The sequence below is a fragment of the Sander vitreus genome, chromosome 6, assembly GCF_031162955.1.
Source record: "Sander vitreus isolate 19-12246 chromosome 6, sanVit1, whole genome shotgun sequence".
In the NCBI taxonomy this organism is placed as follows: domain Eukaryota; kingdom Metazoa; phylum Chordata; class Actinopteri; order Perciformes; family Percidae; genus Sander; species Sander vitreus.
This window is the reverse complement of record NC_135860.1, coordinates 23,843,076-23,865,278: the sequence shown is the minus strand read 5'-3', so window position 1 is coordinate 23,865,278 and position 22,203 is coordinate 23,843,076. Positions and strand designations below refer to the sequence as shown.

Below are 22,203 nucleotides of genomic sequence, written 5' to 3'. Positions count from 1 at the left end.
TCAAACCTCGGAATAAAACCTCTCCTTAAAAGTGTATACAAATGACACTCAGTTTTTCTTTTGTTATTGCTCAGTCAGGCCCCTCACAACTAAAACATATCACAGATAACTACATTTTTGTGCAAATCATTTGGATTAAGTTTTCAGTCTGCTTTGGCTTTATTGTCCGTTGTATTAAAATCTGAACATAGGTTAGTGTTTCAACACTGCAAAAAATTTGAAGCCTAGCAATTACGTCCATGTTTTATATATATATATATATATATATATATATTAAAATGATTTCTAAACATATTTATTGTTTTTGCAGTGTGGAACAGAACCTTAGGGGTCTTAAATGATATCTTACTAATTACAAAATCCTATAAACCACAAAATGATCTTACATAAATATGCTGGTTTTCTATTTAAGTACAAAAACACAGGTTCATCACCTCTCTTCAAATCAATAACTTATCTCTACAAGTTGCATTTTTATTGTTGTTATTGCAGACAAACCCCCCAGTTCGTAATTTCACATTGTTTGGTCAGATAGTCAATGTCAGAACAGTTGAAAGCACAACAAATACATTTTTCTATTTTCCATTTTTCTTATAAAAACATGATGGTAGCTAAGCAAAAATAGAATAAAAAATGTCTATATATAAAATGCATTGAAATACAAAGTAATAAGAAGTAAACGGCTACAGCAAAGGGCCGACAAGGCAGAGAAATCCAGCTTTGACTTAATAAAGAACTGTGTATAAAAAAGGACACTTTTATATTTAATACCACAAACAGATCATAAATTACTTGAGACCTTCAGCATGCATCAGTCTTTGGATGGCATCCTAATGCCTTAATGCAATGCAAAGAGAACCACTGAGGTATTTCATTTTGATTATGTCAAGCATCATGCTGGACCACGGGAGAGACATAAAAGTGCATAAGAATTAAACTCATGTCTGCTCCTGGTCTTTAGCAAATACTGGACTCGTTTCATTCCAAAATTCTGTTCCCTTCAATCAAGTTATTCACATTCCTGTTATCAGGTAGTACTTTTCTCCCATTTGGTGCATCAATGTATTCTTCACACATTTTCTTTTTTCCTTGCAGTTCACTCAACACATTGCAAGGAACCAGAGGGATGTAGCTTTCCTCAATACAGTATGTGGAGAAAGGAAGAGAGCAAGGACACATGGAAGGCAAAAATCACATAATCTTTGGATTGGAACATGTCCACCTTGTCTACTTGGTGGTCATCATTCAACTTGGTAGAAAGAAATACATTAACAATAATAAGAGTTAAAACCATTTCGCAACATATACTTATCATTTATATAAAAAAGAAAAGAAAAACAAAAGTCATTGTTTCTGTAAAAAGAAAACAGTCACAGCAGCAATGATACACCATCTCTCTTCTGGTCACATGTTCACCTGGTCACATGATCCGGTGGAGATTATATCTACCAATCAGTAATCAGTTTGAGATTCTTCACTTTGTAAACATTGAGAAAAATACTGCATTCACGTCATATGGGAATAACAACAAGACATTCGAACATCGTAGATTTTGCAGCCTCTTACTGTAATAGCATGATTGTATACTTCTATGGATGTTGCAACTTTTCACATTCAACAGACATGTACCACAGCAAATCAAAAAGTGTAATGTCAAGCGCAAACACAACCTGCATCTAATAGCAGTGCATTGAAATGTAGGAGTTGCAATTATGAATTGACTTATACATTAAAAAAAAGTCTTCTGTAGACACAGATAACTACATGTATAATGTGTGAACTCTATGAGGAAGTATCTTTCCCATATGACATGATTGCAACAAAAGAAAGAGAGCAGCTTTTCATTTTAAAGCCCTTTCTGCACCCATTCACTCTTATTAAATTGAAACTGTAGCTCTTCTTTTCTTAACAACAATTCTTAACAACTTGTACTTAGACGACAGAATAGGGCGATTGCCAGTGACTCCTAAAACCACATATATGACCGTTCCATAGGGTTAGAAAAACATCAGGAATTAATTAAAAATGATTCGCGTGAAAACTATTAAAATGAGGACGTGAGAACGTGACTACGTCACGGAAGTTACTAACTAAGGTTCCTAAAGGTTCGTTAAATATAAAAAGTCACAGTTGACATTTGGTTTGTCCTGTTTTTTCATTGACCTATCCACACCAAACTGCCTCCTTATGCTGACTTTTACTTTGTCACCTTACTACCTTACTGCCACTAGGCCTCCTAAGAACAAACTATGTAGGTTGTTATAGGCTGCTAGCAAAATCAACCTATACAGTTGTTTACTGTGTGAGGACGGTCTGTTCTAAAACAATACACCAATGCATTGCCCCCAGAGCTACAGTAAGAACTTTGAAGTTGTGGCATTACATCTTTAAACAGATATAACTTCAGTATAACTTCTTGTTGATTGTTCTGTTTGTTTTAAATGGTAATGTGGCTAACCTTGCCTTTTCATGAGATCCACACAGACCATCCAGATACTTGCAGATTACAATTACACTAATTAGATAGGCAGTAGCCTCTCTTTTAGAGTTAACAATGTAATCCTTGACAGTGGAGACAGTCTGGCACTGCAGGGCACTGGTGGTTTCAGTTTGACTTTAACTTGAAGCTATGTGGTGTTGTTCCTAGTCAGGGTGTACAAACATTTAGTGGAGAAATAATGACGCTCTGGAGGTAAAATAGTCTTACTGGTCAAGTTAAACCCCAATGGATAGAGATACAATCTACAGTTTCTTTGGCTAAGTTGCAAATGTTAAACTGAAGCCCAGTGAAAATGACATGGGTCACCCCGGAATTCCACCAGGTGCAGATGCGTCACATTCTGGCTGCGCTGTGGTTTTGTTCCATCTTCTGCCAAGAGTTACCACACCGGGAGCATCTCAGAAGCAGTGTGTTTTGCCTGCCTGACTCGCAGATTCTGTTGTTTTGGTAATTTTTCCTAGATATTTGGGCTTCTACCGTAAAAGTACCATTTAGTCATGTTATGAACGACATGGATCAAAGATTTGTGGCTGTGTTTTAGTTGTAGTTAGTGTAGTGATGTGATATACGATGCAGAGTGTTTACAGTGTGTTTCTTTTAAAAATTGACCAAATGCTGTAGTCTTTCCACTTCCTGCCCAGCCTGTTGAATACCTTGCGGCTCTGTCAATAATAGGCCTACCCCGGATTTTAAGCAGTGCAGAGCGGAGAGCCGTTCTTGGATGCTTCTGGGATGGGCTGCATCGTAGCTGGTGGAATTACAAGTATTGGCTTGAGTGGCCGCCATTGCTGCCGGCGGCCGTGGTACCACCGAAACGCAGCGCAGATGCACCTGGCGGAATTCAGGGGTAAGAGGTAGCTAATATTACAAAGCCTAGCACTCTTCAGCTGAATGTGTTAGATTTAAAAAGAAATCTAGGTAAGCTACTTAGCTAGCATGCTGTTAAAAGGTCATTAATGAATGAACATGAAAACCAGCCAGTGCCATATATATATTATTATACATTTTTCCATTCAAGTTTGAAAAGAACCATGGTTATTTGCCCATTTTGGTTGAACTTAAACCAATTTTGCCTCCAGAGCTGCTCCGCATCTGAAAAACATTTGTATAACAACATCATGGATATGAGTCAGAGAGAGTTCAGTGGTAAATGATGACTATTAGTCATACATCCAGCACCATATCATAGTCTGTTTCCTTCTTCCTCTTCCCACACTTATTTATGAGCACTGTATACAACGTCAACAGTATGACCCAGTAACTGGCATAGACGACTGCTCCTATAACCAGAACAATCTTCTCTGATTCAGGAAAGGGTTTTCTAGTCTGCAGGACAACTGTGTAGATAATCCCAATGAAGAGGATGGTGAACCAAACTGATATAGGAATCAGACCAATGAAGTTTGTCACTACCGTTTTCCTCCCAGAGGTCCCCCATCCAGACTTGTTGATTGTTGCTATTGCGAACATTTTGGCTGGCAACAGACTTGACATGTACAGTACAGAGTAGAACGACATGAACACCATGACAATGTTACCTCTGAGGCAGCTGGCGAATGAGGCCTTGATCAGCGCCACTGCCTGCACAATGAGCAGAAACAACAGAATATTCCAGAGCCTTCCTTGGTAGAAGAGTTGGATTGCAGTGGCAATAAGGAAAAACGGGAAGAAACCCGTGATCACAGCCTCATAAGTCATCCATAGATGATGTTTGTGGAACCACATTGAGTTGTATAGCCATTCTCTGAAATATGACTTACTCCATCGAGTCTGTTGATTGAGCCACCGCAGGTATGTGATCGGCGTCTCAGTGAGACACTTTGATCGAGCAGTATATTTGGTTGCATACCCAAGGCTTAGAACTCTGTTCGTGAGATGGCGGTCATCTCCAAAACTGCAGTGGGATCCCATGAAAGTCTGATTGTACCAGTCCTCAAGGAACTCATGTAGGAGCGAATTCCGGTACATTCCTAAAGGCCCACTGATGCACTGCACGCAACCAAAGTAGGACTGGCAAGCCCGTTCAATGTTGAAGGCCATCCAGTACCGAACACTGCTCAGGAAGGAGACCCACGACTCATACTTGTTTAGGATCTAGATGAAGAAATGATAGGTATAAAGACAATGTTAGAGGTTTAACATGAACAATGCAATTTATATGAAATGCCTTGTTTGTAAAATTGGTCATTTCCAAGAAATGAGAAAAGATTTTTTTTTAGTATTGTAACTAACCTGCACATCTCCTCCAACGCCTCCCACCATAGGGTCTTCTTCCAGAACCTTCACCATCTCCACCGATGATGCTGGGTCCAACATAGTGTCTGAGTCACACACCTGAGTAAAACACACAAAATAAACAGTGAGTTACCTGTGTTTTAGGGCCAAAGGTTCTCTGTTACTGTCATGTAAAAAGGCACACAGTTTAGAGAGTTTTTCCTTATCCGAATCAAGGGTCCAAGAATAGAGGGTGTTGTATGCTGTAGATTATAAAACCCCTTGAGGCGAATGTGTGATATTGTTTGAGCTGTATAAATAAACATTACTTAACGTGGCTTGAATCTAAATAACAACATGGCCAGTGTATAGTCCTCTGCAACAAAGACTGACTAACCACACCACCACCCTCTCTCCATTTTCTTCTATAAATGGTAATTTTTCTCCCTAACAAAATCAGGGGATGCAACCCATGGTGGTGGTGATGGCGCAGTGTATATACACATGCCTTTGGTGTGGGAGATCTGGGTTTGATTCCCACTGCTATTCATCAACCGACGTGTCTCTGGGCAAGACACTTAACCCCTAGTTGCTCCAGACCTCTGATATATAGCAATTGTAAGTTGCTTTGGATAAAAGCGTCAGCTAAATGACATGTAAAGAAAACAAAGAGCCCAATCCCCATTAACAGATCACATCTGTTACAGGCCGAGCCTGATGATAGTGAAAAGGCATGCAACACTGTCCTTCCTTTGTTGAAGATTACTGGCAGCACGGCAGTGAGTTCTTTTGAAATCTCTGATTAACAAGAGGTTTCTGGCAGGCTGCATCCAGCTGCAGGTGTTAGACAGCATCATATCAAAGTGTTTATACAGTAAGGTTGAAGTCCCCTTTTTGTAATGCAAACTCATTCAAATCATTCTCATCGGGTGCCCAGATGGCTCGGTTGGTAGAGCGGGCGCCCATGTGTGGAGGTTTGCTCCTCGACGCAAAAAATCATTCTCATCCATGTTATTAGAGTAATGAGGTTTCTCTTCAGTTTTTTAATTAATGCTTTAAGTTGCTGTTTATATGTTTAGTCACACCACCACACAATGTTAACATTATTAGACTGTATTAGCCAGCCAAACACCCTTGGGAACTGGCTTTTTCAAAGATATAATTTAAGTGTCATTAACATACATACAGTAGGTCTGTCTCTGTCTCTGTCTGGAGTTCATTTTCACGCTATTTGAGATTGTCCGCCAGCAAACAGATGTGTAACCTTTTTTTGACACAGTTGTGGGCCCTGACTCTGAATACCACTCATTTAGATGATGTAACACTCAGCTCTGCTTTTACACTAATCAAGAGTTCATTCCTAAAAACAGATAAAAGCCATTCTAAAAATGAATAAACCAACACAACTGACATTCCCTTGAGTGCACAGTATAAAAAAGATCTCTTATCCAAAAAACCCAACATAAATTTGATTGATATTCTGATATTCCCTGGATTGGACACACACAAAAATGTAAAAAAAAAAAAACTGAGATAGTTTTTCATATGAACCCTTCACTTAGACATAAGCTACTGCCGCCCTTCTTCATGCTACACTTCACAACACGATGCACACAGCCACCGTCCGTCTAAAAGCAACACAAAAGACTCTTTGTGGACCCCATGTTTGGTTTGGCAGAGCCCCCCTTCCCTTCTCCAGCCATCTCTTTCTCCATCTCTCTTTCTGTTCCCTTTCCCTCTTTCTTCAGCCCACACTGATTTCAGCTGTCCTTGTTTTACCTGTGTGTGTCTTTGTACATCCACAAAGACATACACACAGGCTCACACAACTGAATATTTTATCTGTTATATAATGGTGTCTAATTTGCTCCACTGACCCTCTTCATTCCCCCCTTCTTCTTCCTCCTCCTTTTTTGTCCCTTTTGCATTCAATCTAGTTATTTCCACTAGCTACCCTTTCCTCCTTTCAGCGTTCATTAAGTCTTCTCATTTAAACCCCTCTGCCTATACCCATTTCTAGTTTTACTGACTTACCTGCACATAGTCCATGCTCCTCCCCAGTGCTTTGAAGGCTGTATACATGACCTCTCTCTTTCCTCCCCACTTCTGCATGATGCACACACACTTGTTGTTCAGCACCAGCCTGGAGACCTGCTGAAGGCTCTCGGCGTAGCTCTCATCCGTCTCCTTGGGCCCCCTGCTGTGATAGTTACTCCGCCACACGTACGTGGCCGATGCGTCCCATCCCATGATCTCTTTAAAAATCTCCATCATGTACAAGTCATCGTCCGTGTTCCCGTCGATCACCATGATCACTTTGATCCCCGGGTACGTCAGCCTCTTCACCGACACCAGGCATTTCCTCAGGTAGTTTGGGTCCTCTTGATACGCCGCAATGCACAACGCCAAGGATTTATTCAGTTTGATTGGCGTCTCCAAGGACCGCCGCATGTTTCGATGTTCTAAGAGCGCAAAGAGGCTCTGGATAATGAGGTGGATGACCAAAATTGCGCCGTACAGCCCGAAAGATACGTGATTGCGGGTTGTGGTGAAGAACTGGTAGCCCATGATGTAGGCTGTGGAGATGCCCACCAGGAGGGACACGCCGAACATGGTTGTCCCACATATCCGCAGGTAGGTGAGGACTCTCTGACATCTCATCTAGGGACAGAATGTAGAGAAAAGGCTCACATTTAGTCAATGTAGTCCAAAAATGACTGGATTTTTGCTGCTATTTAATGAAGTCATTTTATTCATATACTTCAACTAAACAAGAAGAAGAGAGTGACTTCCTGCAAACATCAGATGTCCATCCTATAATTTGGAAAAGTGAAAATGAAATATTTATAAAATATTACCAGCAGTAGAAATTAGTGAGCTATAATAAGATACATGTGAGAAATGGTAATTCATAGCTTTTCAGCATACTCTTTTACGGCACACACAATCTTGCTTTACTACAACAAACCCAGGTAGAGAAAGCAGTACAGTTCCCCATCCTTTTTTACTCCCTTCTTCTCCCTCTCCCTCCCTCTACCCCTGCCCAAAATCCCTGTCTAAATGTCAGACAGTTGTGAGTAGCCGATTGTTCCAACTCTCACGCACACAACTTTAGTGTGGGTGGGCGCACATTACAAGATTTCTTGACCCAATTTACCAACAAGCTGGCTGCCCCAGCCAAAGTGCTCTCTAAAGGCCTCATAGAGAAACTGTTTTTTCCATCTGTATTGTAAAGAAGGGGTTCAAAAAGATTTTCAGGCAAGGAACTCTGATCTAGACCATGAAAGATGATTCTGTGTTTTAATGTGGGGACCAGTGAAGAACATTCCCTGCTTTGCTCTGAGCGACGACATGAGCCTGTTGCATTAAATCTTCTCCTTAAAATCCTGAAGTTTGTTTCCAGCCCTCATTATGTTGCTACCGCCATCTGTTTGGCAGACCAGCGGAGACCCACTCAGCGTGGCTCAGCTCGGCTCAACGCAGAGCGGACCACCCTGTGATGTCATCTGTTTATATCTCCGTGGGAAGAAGAAGACAAAAGCCTTTTAGATTTTCTTATGCTGCACGTGTGCTTCTCCCCCTGTGTGTTTCCCCATAAAAAGTACAAGAGAACATCACTTCTTGCACTAAATCAATACAAAGATAATGATGTACAGTGAAGAGATAAGTGGCATGATGTTATGTTGCTTTAAACATTATGAAGAACATGCTTTAGAGCAGTGGTTCTCAATCTTTTTTCAGTAATGTACCCCCTTTGAAATGTTTTTCAGCCAAGTACACCTTGAACAGTGCAAAACATTTTTGGTAGAAAAAAAAAAGCCTATGATAAAGCTTGTAACTGAAACACTGTAAATGCTACCCTACATTTTAAATGTTTAGAATCCATCACTGAATTTATTCATTATTAGAGTATAATTATTTTAGGAATTATGCAAAAAGAAAACTCACATACCACCTGCAGTACTCCAAAATTCCTCTAGGGGTGCTAGTACCCCCATTTGAGGGCGTTTGAACCTTTGACATTATTATGTCAAAGTATGCTTTTTCAGCGGGGAACCCTGACCATCATTTTGACACTTTCGGCTGCATTTTAAACTCTGAGCTTTACAAATTATTTGTGCTTTTGCATATTTCATCATGATATTACATTATGTGTAAGTTTAGTCAAGACGAATAAGACATGTTAATCAGGACAAGAGACAAAAGAAAAGAAGAGTACACAAAGGCCATCAGTGTTTGTGATTTGGCAAGAGTTATTCACACCACACCCAAACACACAAGACAGATGGCGGGAGGGAGAGATCAATGCAATTAGTGAAAACATTAATAATTCTGAAGACTAAAGAGGAGAAGGGCAGAGAGAAGTAAATAAAGGATAACTAACAGCAGTTCACACTGAGCAGAAAGGAAGACTGATAGCCAGAAAGACTGCAAGAGAAAAACAAAGTTAGAGACACTGTGAAAGTAGCAGGGCAGATAGAGAGAGGCTAGAGGAATACAAACACACATACAGACACAGACAGACACACACACAGACACACACAGACAGACACACACACACACACACACACACACACACACACACACACACACACACACACACAAAGAAAACATTGGCTCAGACATAATGCCTTTTTCAATTGATCATTGGATGAGAAGGCCACAACCAGTGTTGCAGGCCTCCTCTGACACGTGGCAAGGCTTTTAACGTCAGCCACTCATTTACAAGACCCCTGACACATACACACACACACACACACACACACACACACACACAAATGCACATATAAAAGCTTATTACACCAGCTCTCTCACTACTCTCTCTCTCTCTCTCTCTCTCTCTCTCTCTCTCTCTCTCTCTCTCTCTCTCTCTCTCTCTCTCACTCTCTCTTGCCTGGTGTAATAAGCTTTTAAATGTGCATTTGTGTGTGTGTGTGTGTGTGTGTGTGTGTGTGTGTGTGTGTGTCTGTGTGTGTGTGTGTGTGTGTGTGTGTGTGTGTGTGTGTGTGTGTGTGTGTGCGTGTGTGTGCGTGTGTGTGTGTGTGTGTGTGTGTGTGTGTAAAACAAACAGATTTTAAATTGTGTTAAGCTGAAAGTGTGTTTCAACTCATGCATGTATGTGTGTATAATGTTTTACAACTATATAAGGTAGTGCAGAACAAACTCTTTCACCCTTGCTCTCTGCATCAACTTTGTATGAACTCAGTCACTGCTTAGGAGAATACATGTTTCACCATAAATGTGCAAAAAAGATGTACCTAATAGTTTGTGAATGTTTAGATTACATATTATATTGTAAAAAAAAATAATCTTTGGTATTAAGACAGGACGTCATCACAAATCTTTTGATATACCTCCATGACCAGGGCAGAGACATTCACACCTACTGGGAATTAGCAGTTTCCAATTCACCTAACCTACTATAGGAGTAGGAAATGGGAGAACATGGGAGAAAACCACTGCAGACACATGGAGAACATGCAAACTCCAAACAGCATGTGTTGCTTTTTGGCTGCTTGTTATATAATATATATAATTCATGATCCACACTTTACTTAATTGAAACGCTCACTCTGGTTAAACGTTTGTGGTTAAAAATACAAAACTGAACTGTTTGATTTAATTTAAATCATAAACCACGATTGCTCTTTTCTCTTTGCAGACCAGCTGAATGCTGGCAAACGTATTCTAGATTCAGATTCAGTGATTCAGTACAAAAAGACACAGCTCAGACTTTGCTACTTGTTAGGATGTGCTGCTCTTCATAGCATCATACACTCTCATGGGCATGTGATCCAATAAAGGTCAAGACTAATAGTTAGCTCAGACTGCAGGAAGATTAACTGTAGACTAAAAGACTTGGTCATGTTGCTGGTCCAAACTTGGCCCCAGCCCCAGAGACATTAAGCCTCTAATCAGAGGAGTATCTGTGTGGTGAAGGTGAAGGTGTCATTGACAGTAGTGTATATCTGTGTGGGTCAGTATATGACGTGCATCTGTGTGTGTGTGTGTGTGTGTGTGTGTGTGTGTGTGTGTGTGTGTGTGTGTGTGTGTGTGTGTGTGTGTGTGTGTGTGTGTGTGTGTGTGTGTGTGTGTGTGTGTGTGTGTGTGTGTGTGTGTGTGTGTGTGTGTGTGTGTGTGTGTGTGTGTGTGTCCAGGTTGAGGGTGTCATTAGCACATGTGGATGAAATCACCCCAGCTTTCTCTTTGTTTTTGTGTCTTGGCATATGTGAGTGATAGAACCCCATCACTATCTGTGTGTGTGTGTGTGTGTGTGTGTGTGTGTGTGTGTGTGTGTGTGTGTGTGTGTGTGTGTGTGTCCAGCCCTACGGTGACCTTGGGTTGGATGCTTTAGCAGACTCACTCTCATCAACCCCCTCTTGAGTTAAATTCCCACTGGCTTTGTCTCAGAGATCATTTTATTCTAGCATGGATGGAGAGCATATGATGGGTTAGCAGAAAGATGAAAGAAAGAAAGAATGAATGAATGAATGAATGAATAGTCTTGCTCTGTCCTCAAGTTAAAACTCTTTGGTTTGATATAAGATTACAGGTTCCAGTGTCTCACTGAGAGTTAACAGTAAAAACAGTAGTAACTGGAGTGAATACCTGGACAAGGTGGGGAAGTCTGTATGTGTCCAGGCACCATTGAGCAAGGCACTGAACCCTCCAACTGTAACAGAAACTAGATGCCCACTGTTGCAGTATCACTGTGGAGCCAAAAGATCTATATGATCTGAGCTTTTAACCCTATTAAATAGACCTTTCATACTAAACAACTGTAACTGTACATTGTGTACTGTTATGCATAGTGTATTATTTAACTCAAGTATGTCACGTTATATCTGTGCAACAGGACTTTACTGTGCATATACATAAAACATTTGTGCAGTTATGTTTAACATATGTCCAGTATGTAAGGGATAACTGGCGATGAGTTGTTACTGACAAACCAATCTAAGAGTCCTGATGGGATTACCACAAATGTAAACCTCATGGTGGTACTAGAGGGGATGTCAGGGGACCACCAAAGTCAGTATGATTCATTGTCTGGGAACCATGAATGTGTGAACAAAATTTGGGATATTTTTTTCTGGATAAATGACAGCTTTGTGTTGCTAGAATTAAGTCAAGGGATCACCAACGTTAGCCTGATTCATCATGAATGTCCATACAAAATTTCATGGCAACCCTTCAAATAGTTGTTGAGATATTTCTGTTTGGACCAAAGTGGTGGAAACACCAACCGAGAACATGTCAATGCAATTTATATAGCCACGCATTAAGCTAATAATGTAGGATGCATAGACAGAAACCCTTTGTATAATGTATTTTAATGGGTATAAGGTATCCATACTGATATCTAATCAATCTTTTAAGTTTTCATGTATAATTGTGTGTGTGTGTGTGTGTGTGTGTGTGTCAACATTTTGACATTGAATTGAAACTCAGATTAATCCTATTAGCGTTCCTGGGACATGGGAACTCTGTGTCCTTTAGTATAAGAAGTGATTTAGTATAGACATGAGAATTACCACATGCTGTAATAACTCTGTAACAATGGATGTCAGATATATTTGTTACTTGTCTGGGTAAATGTGAATGCCATTAGGTCTAAATGCTGGCCATGTGTGCATGTGTGTGTGTGTGTGTGTGTGTGTGTGTGTGTGTGTGTGTGTGTGTGTGTGTGTGTGTGTGTGTGTGTGTGTGCAAATATGTGAGCTCAGCATAATATGTACAGTGTGTGTGTTTAGCCAGTGTGCGTACATGCACACAGGAAGAGATGTATGCGTGTGAGCGTATGTGCGCTGCGGAGAAGAAGAGTTGGTTTGACTGAACTCACAGGAGAGCAGTGGAATCCCTGTCAGCAGGGTCCTACTTCCAAGGCCTGAGATGGGACATAAAATATAACAAGGCTCCCCAGACTGTGTGTGTGTGTGTGTGTGTGTGTGTGTGTGTGTGTCTTTATAAAGTAAGTATGTGTGTATGTGAATTTGTGCGTGTGTCATTACTGTATGCTCTGTGCAGGCAGTATGAATCTAAAGCCGAGCCAAAAAAGACAGCTTGCCGGTCTGTGTGGAGCTGAGATAACATAAAGCTTACATCTTTATTTTATTGTGACTCAGCAGTCACTGACTAGAAGTGTAACATTCATAAATCAGCTATTCACATATAAAACTTGAATGTTGATCTGAAGAGCGAGCCAGCTCACACCTGTGGCTGGTATACTGTACTGAGAATGAATTTCCTAAAAGGGGTATAATTTAATAAACTGAGGGCATAGTTCTGACAATGTCATTATATGGATTTACAATATATAACAGGCTAATGTAGATATAATAACGATGATTATGGTTTGCTAAAAGCCTCTAAGTGTTGATCCATTGAAGAAATATTGGACAAAGTCTACGTTATCACCAAGACAGTATTGGAAAACCAGACCTGCTGAGGTCATACACACCTTTGAAATCACAAACGCATGATGTTCTGCTAACAAAATATACACATGCAAAAATGGAGAGATGCATAGTGAACAAGCAATGCACATATGGAACTTGTGTGTGCCTTTGTGTGTGTGTATGTGTGTGTGTGTGTGTGTGTGTGTGTGTGTGTGTGTGTGTGTGTGTGTGTGTGTGTGTGTGTGTGTGTGTGTGTGAGCTGGGCAGGGCTGGAAAAGGCCAGGATGCATTTTAAAAGCATTAAATATGGAGATGGCCCTCGTGACAATTGTAGCAGGATGCAGGAAAAAGCTCACATGTTCAGAAGCAGATGATGAGGCAGCAGAGAGGGAGCGGCTGCGAAAGACTCCAGAGTTGGCTGCCAACTTATGCGAGACACACTCGACACCCTCAAGGCCGGCTCGTATACGTCTGCCCTACTTTCTTGAGCTGCTTTCTGTTATAAGGTCTACAAGAAATGTGTTATTTCTAATTTATAAGATAATGCGAATGCAGTGTTAGATGGCAAACATGTAACATAAATACATACAGTCATTGATGGAGTACTCTGGTGCTGGAATCGAGTCCGAGTCCAGCACCTATTCTTTGGACTTTTGACTCAACTTGGACTGGTGCACTGATGACTTGGACCTGGACTCTAGGATTTGTGAAATAGGACTCGGAAGTTGGATGAAGTTTCTGACTACTTTTATGTGTATCAGCCAGTGATGGAGTCCTGGACTCGGACTCGAGTCCGACTCGAGTTGCTATTCTCTGGACTTGTGACTCGACTTGAACTCAGGTAATGGTGACTTGACGCAAACTCGACTCAAACCCGACTCAGACTCATCTTTGGTGACTCGGACTTGGACTGGAACACTGGGAACTCAAGACTTGACCCGGACTTAACAGTTGGTCACTCGACTACAACATTGCATACAGTAGCCTATATTTAATGTATGGATATAAAAGCAACAACTGTCATGAATCTATATCTTCATTTTATTCATCTCATAGTGCTGCAGTCAAATGGATGCTGCACTGCACAATTTAACTGAAAGGTCATGGGAGCTTTCAAAGGCTGCTGCTAGGAAGTCGCTGACCCTCCCCACTCCTCCCCTTTCTCCTCCTCTTCCTTGTCCCTCTCATAACCCCCCCCCCCCCCCCCCCCCCCACCCCCATTTGGTCACTGTGTGCTGTTGTTGTGGGAGTGTTGTCGATATAAGAACCGGAACTTAACAGTAACACCGCCCGCTGCACTGTGCCGCACTACTCCATACATGATTGGAATCAGGTGGACAGGGCCCCGGCTGACAGAGGTACAATGTTACAACATAACTTGGGAGTTGACTTTTACATTGCCTGTCTCTTTATTTCCTCACCTTCTGTATGCTATTAGAACCAGGTGGGATAAAGCTCTAACTGGCAAAGGCACAAAGGTTACAAAATCCAAAGAGAGTGTTTGTGTTATCAGTTTCTTCGTTGTTTATCATCTCATTTTTCTACCACAGCAGTTGGGGGTTGCATCATTTTAGTTCTAATCAATTTTAAAGAGAAAGTGGACGGTAAAGCTGCAATGCATTATTTAATAAAACACTGGTAAATCTCAATTTCAAAGCCAAACTATGCTGTTTGGTATTTTGGCATGTTCTCCTCCCTTTGACTCATCCCTTGCTCCCTTTTTTTTTTTGGTGAATGAGCAGAAGGAAGCGATGCAAACATATACTACACAGAGGGTGTTAGAGGAAGATGGAGCGAGGAAGAGTTGCAAAAAAAGATGGAGAACAACAGTTTGGTATTTAGTAAGAAAAGAAAGAAAGTGCGTTGGAAGGAAGTGAGTGAGTGAGTGAGTGACTGAGCAAGAGAGAGAGAGAGAGAGGGGGAGGGATGGCAGACACCAAAAGAAGGAGGGGGGAAGGAGACTGGTGGTAGACTTGGCTCAGTTCACTGCCAGCTGAGGCACTGGACTTACGCCACTGTGACAGGCTCCAAGATGTTCAGCCAAATCACAGATGTGTCTCATGCCTCCCTCTACAGCCACTCCTCTGTCTAGTTTTTTGTTTGGTTTCCTTCCTATACAGTGCATTTTCACAAAGACAGCAAAAGTGTTCACTGTGTTCATTATATGAGGAAACGCTTCTATTTTGTTTCTCCTGATTCTGAAGGCCATGAGATGTCTGGCATAAAACATTTTAAACTGTTTCTCCTTTTCTGAATCCAGCTTGTCTCCTTGATCCAACACTTTCCCTTATCTGACTACAGACAGTTATCAGCAGTGCTCTAAAATAACTCCCTTCTTCCCTACATGGTAGAAATTTCTATTCTAGCACTCTGTATTATCATGGTTAATTACAGCTAAGAGATAACAGAGGCATGAAAACCTGTAGCGAGCCTGAAACATTAGGAAGGAAGCAAGGATGAGACTGTGATTTGGATTTAAAATGTCTGACCTTTTGTCATGTGAGCTTTTCCACAAGATATACCATTATTTACATCATCGAAAACATCTAAAATGAAAATTTTCAGGAGCCAATTATATCTGCTGTGCAGCGAGCACAGCTTACTTTGTGCAGCTCCTGGGTTACTTTAACGTAATGGTTGGACCTGTGCATTAACATTGGCATCAGCCCTCCCTGTGAGAGCCTGTGACTCAGTATGAGGTAGTGGCAATCTAACTCAGAAACTCGCTGGCATCCAAATTTTCACTTTTACTGGCTGGCTGAAGCATTGCTTTACTGCTACTTTACCAAGGGAACCTGGAAAGAAAACTGTGGCATTAATGCAGAATACATGAGGTAGATTGTGGTGTTGGTGTTGTGGGTTTGGGAGGGGCTGCACATATGCACTCTTTCCTAACTTCAGTAGTTATACCTTGCCAGCCCCAAGGCCCTATACCCTGTAGGACCCATGCTGTGAGCAGTAATGGCACGTGGGACTTGTTGGGATGTGGGACCCTAATGGAGACCAGCCATGGAATGCCTGCCTCTGTTAAGTAGTAAACTGCTCTGTGCGGAAGAACATCCTGTAGCAATGATGAGTCTACAGTGAACTGTATGACTGTGTCACCTATGGAAGACTGCTTTTCTTCCTCTTTTGGCATGACCAGCTACAGTACAGTAGGCAACATTCATGGACTACCCACATTGCTGCACATAAGATTTAAATCTCGGTTTAAGTACTTTATGTTCCACTAACAGGCACCAGAGATGGATTGCCTTTCTTAACTGTACAGTGAGCCAAATGCTCAGCGGAGGAACTCCCTCGAGGGCTGCGATTAGGGACAGTATGTTGGTATTAGTCTGGATACATGTCTGCATTGACAGAGGGTCCACACATGCACTGATTATACAAAGAACCTTTGTCCTGAAACTATCCTTTTTAAAACCTACACATGCATTTCAAACTAAGTAAATGCTGATTAGTGTGGTAGCTACTGCAAAGGTTTCTCCAGAAGTACAGTAATACTGGACATATTTCTAAACTATTCACTGCAGAAGATAAGCTAATGTGAAACAATGTGGTGGATAAACTGTATTTATGCTTCAGATACTTTTGGAACAGCCTGTGGTACCTCTTACATTGACATATCAATACTGACAGTGGACTAAATGCTTCATTGCTCCTTACAGGTGGATATCACCGTGGTTCCAGCTTGCACTGCGTGAGCATGAGAATGCATTAGGAAGAGATAAGCCAGGTCAGTAGGAAGTAGATTCCACGTGTAGGATAGAAACGATGTGCTGTACATCATAATGTCAGGGATGCTTAGACATCCAACTCACAGATGGGCATTCCTTGTGTGGGTTTTATGTTAGCCAGCAGTTGTATCTGCACACTGAGTGTACATAGTGTAGGCGGATGGAGGAAGAGAGTATGGCCAAAGAGTGTGACAGATGTTCATTTGCATTTGTGCATAATCTGTGTAGTGGGTGTGTGGGGAAGTTATTATGCCCACAACAAGCAAACAATGTGCAAACATTATGGCACCTGCATAAGCTTTCAGTCATGTGTGCATGCATCTATATATTTCTGATCACTAACACAAGATCGGTGTGAAGATCAGAGGGGTTGGATGGACACTTCAGCAAGGTAAATGTCTGCAACCACTATACCCTGCCACTCAGAGTACATTATTATTATTATTATTATTATTATTATTATTATCAAAAAATTAGTACATAGGTTTCTAAAACATAAAGGCCATTCAGTGTCCACGTGTGCGCAAATACCGGTCTTTCACATGTGTCATCAAATTCCGCGCTCCACGCTGAACGAGTCCAAATCCAGCCTTCCCATTGGCTCACATACCTTAAAGAATGACGTACAGCTTTGCGACGTCATCAATTTAGTTTTCTCAGGCTGATGACAAATGGCTCCTGCAAAGACTATGTGTAGGTTTGTATTATTGGAAGAGTAATCGGGGGCGGATATGTTTAGCACATTTTCACAGCTGGCACTCCTGGGCAAAGAGGAATGCAGCTGTCCGTGTCAGTTAGGACATTTTTTTACTTTTGAGACACATTTCTTCTTTTTAGTGTTAATGTAATATCATTTAATATAGCTATGATCTGTGGAGGAAAAAAGACGCATTTAAAAATAAATAAATAAATAATTATGGAAAACCTTCCAGTGGTTTTACGCACGACCCGTTAAGGCGCATTAAGAGAGAGAAAAACGTCTGTGACAGCTGCATGGCATGCCCCCCCAACTTAAAGCTTCACGCCCATTATTGAGCTTAAATATTGAACATTCTTATTGTTTATAACTATGAAAGAAACCTCATATATATATAGGTATTCTAAATGTATTGAAAGGAGAGTTTAGATCATAAACATGTCCATCATTTGAATGCAGTTAATTATAGCTTCTGGTGGAACATGTATCCCAGTCTGTCAGCAAACCGCAGGCTCACTAGACCAAAGGATCACCGGCCGCCTACCTTGAAGCAGCTGTTGTCCTCTCGGTAGTCCTTGGGAAAGGATGTGGTCAGCTCCGGCGGCTATGGTACCGCTCCACAGGGAGAAAAAGTCTCGACAAAGTTTGAAAGGCCACTTGTGTAGTAATGTGTCTCATGAATCCGCTGACATTGATCCTCATTAATAAGAAGAGAAACGTGCACGTTCCCCTAAGTTTGCTCAGCTGGATGCTCAAAAATATTCACGACTGATGTCCTCACTAGTTTCTAAAAGTCTGTCTGCAGTCATTAACTCTACACCGCATGCTTCTTAGGTGCACAAACACAAACATCATGTCAGTCAACTTTGGCATCATTCATATAAAAAAGTATAAATAAAGAGTAGAATATGCAAAAATGATAAATATTTTTCTCCATCAACGTCTGACAGCTTCATTCATATTTTCTAAGTTTTTAAAAGTTACAAAAAAAGCCATCCTGGCAGCGTCAATCATGATCATAATAATAATAATAACAATAATAATAATAATAGTAATTTAAAAAAAAGAAGTTTCCAGCAATGACTCTAATAATTAAATGTGAGTCAGATCATTTGTATGTTGCTGTCTTGAGGGGCATGTAGGTAAGTCTATAGTTTCCCCAAGCATCCAGGTTACACAGAGCGCAGTGAAGTGGCCAAAAGTCTCTCTGCCACTGCTGTCTAATTCCTTCCAGACGGCTGTGTGTGGAGCCTCCTTTATGGCTGCTTCGGCTCCCAAACCCCTTTTACCGGCCTACAACAGATTGGCGTGTTGTTTTAATAAGAGGGGATGGTTTGGGGGGTGTAAGGAGGAGGGATATAGTGGAGAAGAGAAAGAGAGAGAGAGAGAGAGAGAGAGAGAGAGAGAGAGAGAGAGAGAGAGAGAGAGAGACTCACTTATTCAAACTCCTGAGGTAGCGACAGCAGACACACACAGAGAGAGAGAGAGAGAGAGAGAGAGAGAGAGAGAGAGAGAGAGAGAGAGAGAGAGAGAGAGAGAGAGAGACATACACCCATGCCCCATTCAAACCTGAGAGCAGAGCAGGACTGTTGCATGCTCCTGAGAGGCAGTTAAAAACCTCCACGTTTTGTCTTTAATTGCCCTTAAACATTGTATAAAAACTGGCACTAATCAAAGTTTAGTACTGGGCTTTAGATTGAGCCAGCGTTAATTGCCTGACATTAACAATAATGCAGACAATCAGAAATATGAATCCATTAAGTGAACAGCTGGAAGCAAATGAAGAATCCAAACACTCATCTGTATAAGGAGGGCACATGTGCACTTGGAAGCTGGAGCTTGAATGTTATGGAATTTCATTGATTCACAAAAGCTCAGTTCCCAACTTTGACCAGCAGGCAGTGCTGTGCATCACAGAACCCAGAGTCTGGGGTCTGAGATGAACAGTGGAATAGCCAACCAAAATCAGGATTCATGTTTGGCCTCTTATCATGAGACAAAAGTGTTTATCATCATGGGCGCCTGGGTAGCTCATCTTGTAGAGTGCATGCCCATATATAGAGGTGTACCCATCAACGTGGTGGCCGCGGGTTCAACTCTGACCTGCTGCATGTTGGACAAATGGGGGTGATACAGTAGATTGTTCTAATTTCTGCATGGTCTTTGAATGATGGTTACTCCCTCATCTTTACTTTGTGAGAAATCTGTACACACACATATACACTATATTATAAAATATGAGATATCAGGAACTGATTTCTCATGATTTCTGAATTACATTTTCCTTATTTAAATTGAGGGTCTTGTACACAAAGTCATTTTAGGCAAATTTGTGATTTTTGGCTACATAAATAAAACTTAAATTGACAATATTGTATTGAAACCATATGTTTTTGCTAATCATAACGTCATATTTTGCGCTAAATGAAGAGCATCCTTTTTGCAAAACTTCACATTCAGAACGGGAGTATACTGTATATGAGACAAGGTGATGAATAGAAAAAGGGGCTTGTGGTAGGAAACCCCCGGTAGACCTGCATTGTTTATGTATGGTATAGTAAAAACACACAGTTCCCAAGCCCCAGTGGGTCTATCCCTGATTGTACCTGTCAGTGAGCAACATTATTGTCACAGGGGCTATATATTGTTTGGAGCCAAATGAGTCCTCTACTCTACTTTTTTTTAAACTTTTGTACAAGCTCATTTACAGGGTACTTAAGTATTTATTTAAACAAGGGAATACACAACAACGTGCAGGCTTCCTGGAAGAGAGTGTAGAGCTAACACAGTATAGAACAGAGATGTCACTCGCATCCCAGGGAACTTTCAAAATGAGGACCTCAATGGCGCTCATTAAGAAAAGGTTTTTGTTTATTTGTAATTGAAGGATAACAAGTTACATTTTAGCAAAGCATGAATAATAATTTGGGGACATTTCATTTCTTGTTTGATTATCAATAGGACATTTCACTCTGAAAACAGCAAGGGCTGATGGGAGAAAATTGTAACATGCTGTTAATGCCGATATTTAAGAACACCCATCATACACTGTGTGCTAAGAGTGAAAAGTGTTGTTTGTTTGTTTGATTATTCAATTTCCGTCAAAATCCACAGACTACACCACACACTTATTGTGTTGAGTGTCCATATGGAAATACACACATTCTATATGTTCTATGTCTACTACCGTGAGACTCTACAGGCAGGAAACAGCAGCAGAGCATTGGGGAATATATTGAGCAATTATTCTGGGAGGTATAGTTATAGTTAACATGTCACACTGCCAATGTGAGCTTTTGTTTGACTTTTGCTTTTTCCAGCCTGAGATTGAACACAAATCCCCCACACTGACACACCACCGCTCAGCCAACATTATGAGCAGAATATAATATGGCTGATTAAAATCAAGAAAAAAGTCAATAGGTCAGGATTGGATGAGTCTTTGGAAGGGGCTTTGCCAGGTAAGGTTAAGCTTTTAGTTTTACTCATAAACCAGAATCAGGAGCAGGTAGGACTAATGAATACCAGGTGTGCCAGCTGATTGCTCAGGTGCATTAATTAAGCTGATGTTGTCACAGGCATACAATGCTTATTAGGCCTAGTCCACATGTACATGTTTTTTTTCTTTTATTCATTATTTATAAAAACATCTTGCTAACATGAAAATGCTAAAACACAATTGAAGTGCTGTCAAGAACATGGCAAAACAACAGGCGGCCGTATAACCCAGTCACGCAAAGAAGAAAAAGAAGATGTTGGCCAATCAAAAACCTAAAAAAAAGCTGTTACCGAAAGACTACCCACCAACTAGAAGTCCGACAGTCTCGTTCAAGACCAGTGACATTGGCAGCGGGGTCTCTGTTGTAGCAATGTTGGATTATGTAGCATATGGACCTCAGTACACAACAACACACAAATGGCATTTCTAAAAATCTTCAAGTGCAGGAAAATAAACACCTAGAAAAAGCCATATTTAAAAAAAATATACCTGTGTATGTACACGGTGACTAGGCCTTAGACAGAAAATCAACAAATATCATGAACATCAACACCCAGTGCTATTATTGTCCATAGATGTGGTTTATATATATAAAGTGTGTCCTACTTTTGTCTATGTCATTAGCCTTACAACCAGGACATTTGAAGTGATATACACGGGTTTCCTGTTTACAAACATTACAGGGTGTGTGCGCATACCAGGGGCAGAAAGCCAGATTGGTGAGCTGGTCCGCTACTGCAACAACCTTAAGTATTGAAGCTTTCCTTATTGTTTGTATATAACTGCTGACTCAATAAAATGTGATTTTAGTTGGCTCTGTTTGTCTGTCTTTCATTTTGCAGTGTTACTGTGATATATATGTATGGCTATAATTATCGTTTTAGGTTAATGTAATAGCCAATGTTAGCAGCAGGGTTACCCCTGAGTGTACCCCTATGGTTGGTTTATGCCTTAAACTAATGGCCAGGATTTCCGGGAAAAGTTACGATATGTGTGTCTCCATTTCAAAACATCACTGCAGGTTGACTGTTTTTAGCAGCAGAGGTTGATTGTGGGCGAGAGGGCGGCAACACTGTCGTGGTTAGCTCGCCGAAACTCTACTGCAGCTGTCTCGGCAACGTTAGCTAATGTACGCTAGCATACGTACAGGCTCTTCA

General features: G+C 41.0%; 1 protein-coding gene across 1 annotated transcript; it reads right to left on the bottom strand.

The window, feature by feature from the left end:
- Positions 1-311: 311 nt before the first annotated feature.
- has2 (hyaluronan synthase 2) lies at positions 312-18,811 on the bottom strand. The gene is made up of 4 exons (XM_078253538.1): positions 18,092-18,811; positions 6,749-7,375; positions 4,733-4,834; positions 312-4,594 (listed from the first exon to the last, which is right to left on the bottom strand). The coding sequence occupies exons 2-4, from the start codon at positions 7,373-7,375 to the stop codon at positions 3,665-3,667; spliced, it is 1,659 nt and encodes a 552-aa protein (XP_078109664.1). The 5' UTR covers positions 18,092-18,811; the 3' UTR covers positions 312-3,664.
- Between the last annotated feature and the right edge of the window lie 3,392 nt (positions 18,812-22,203).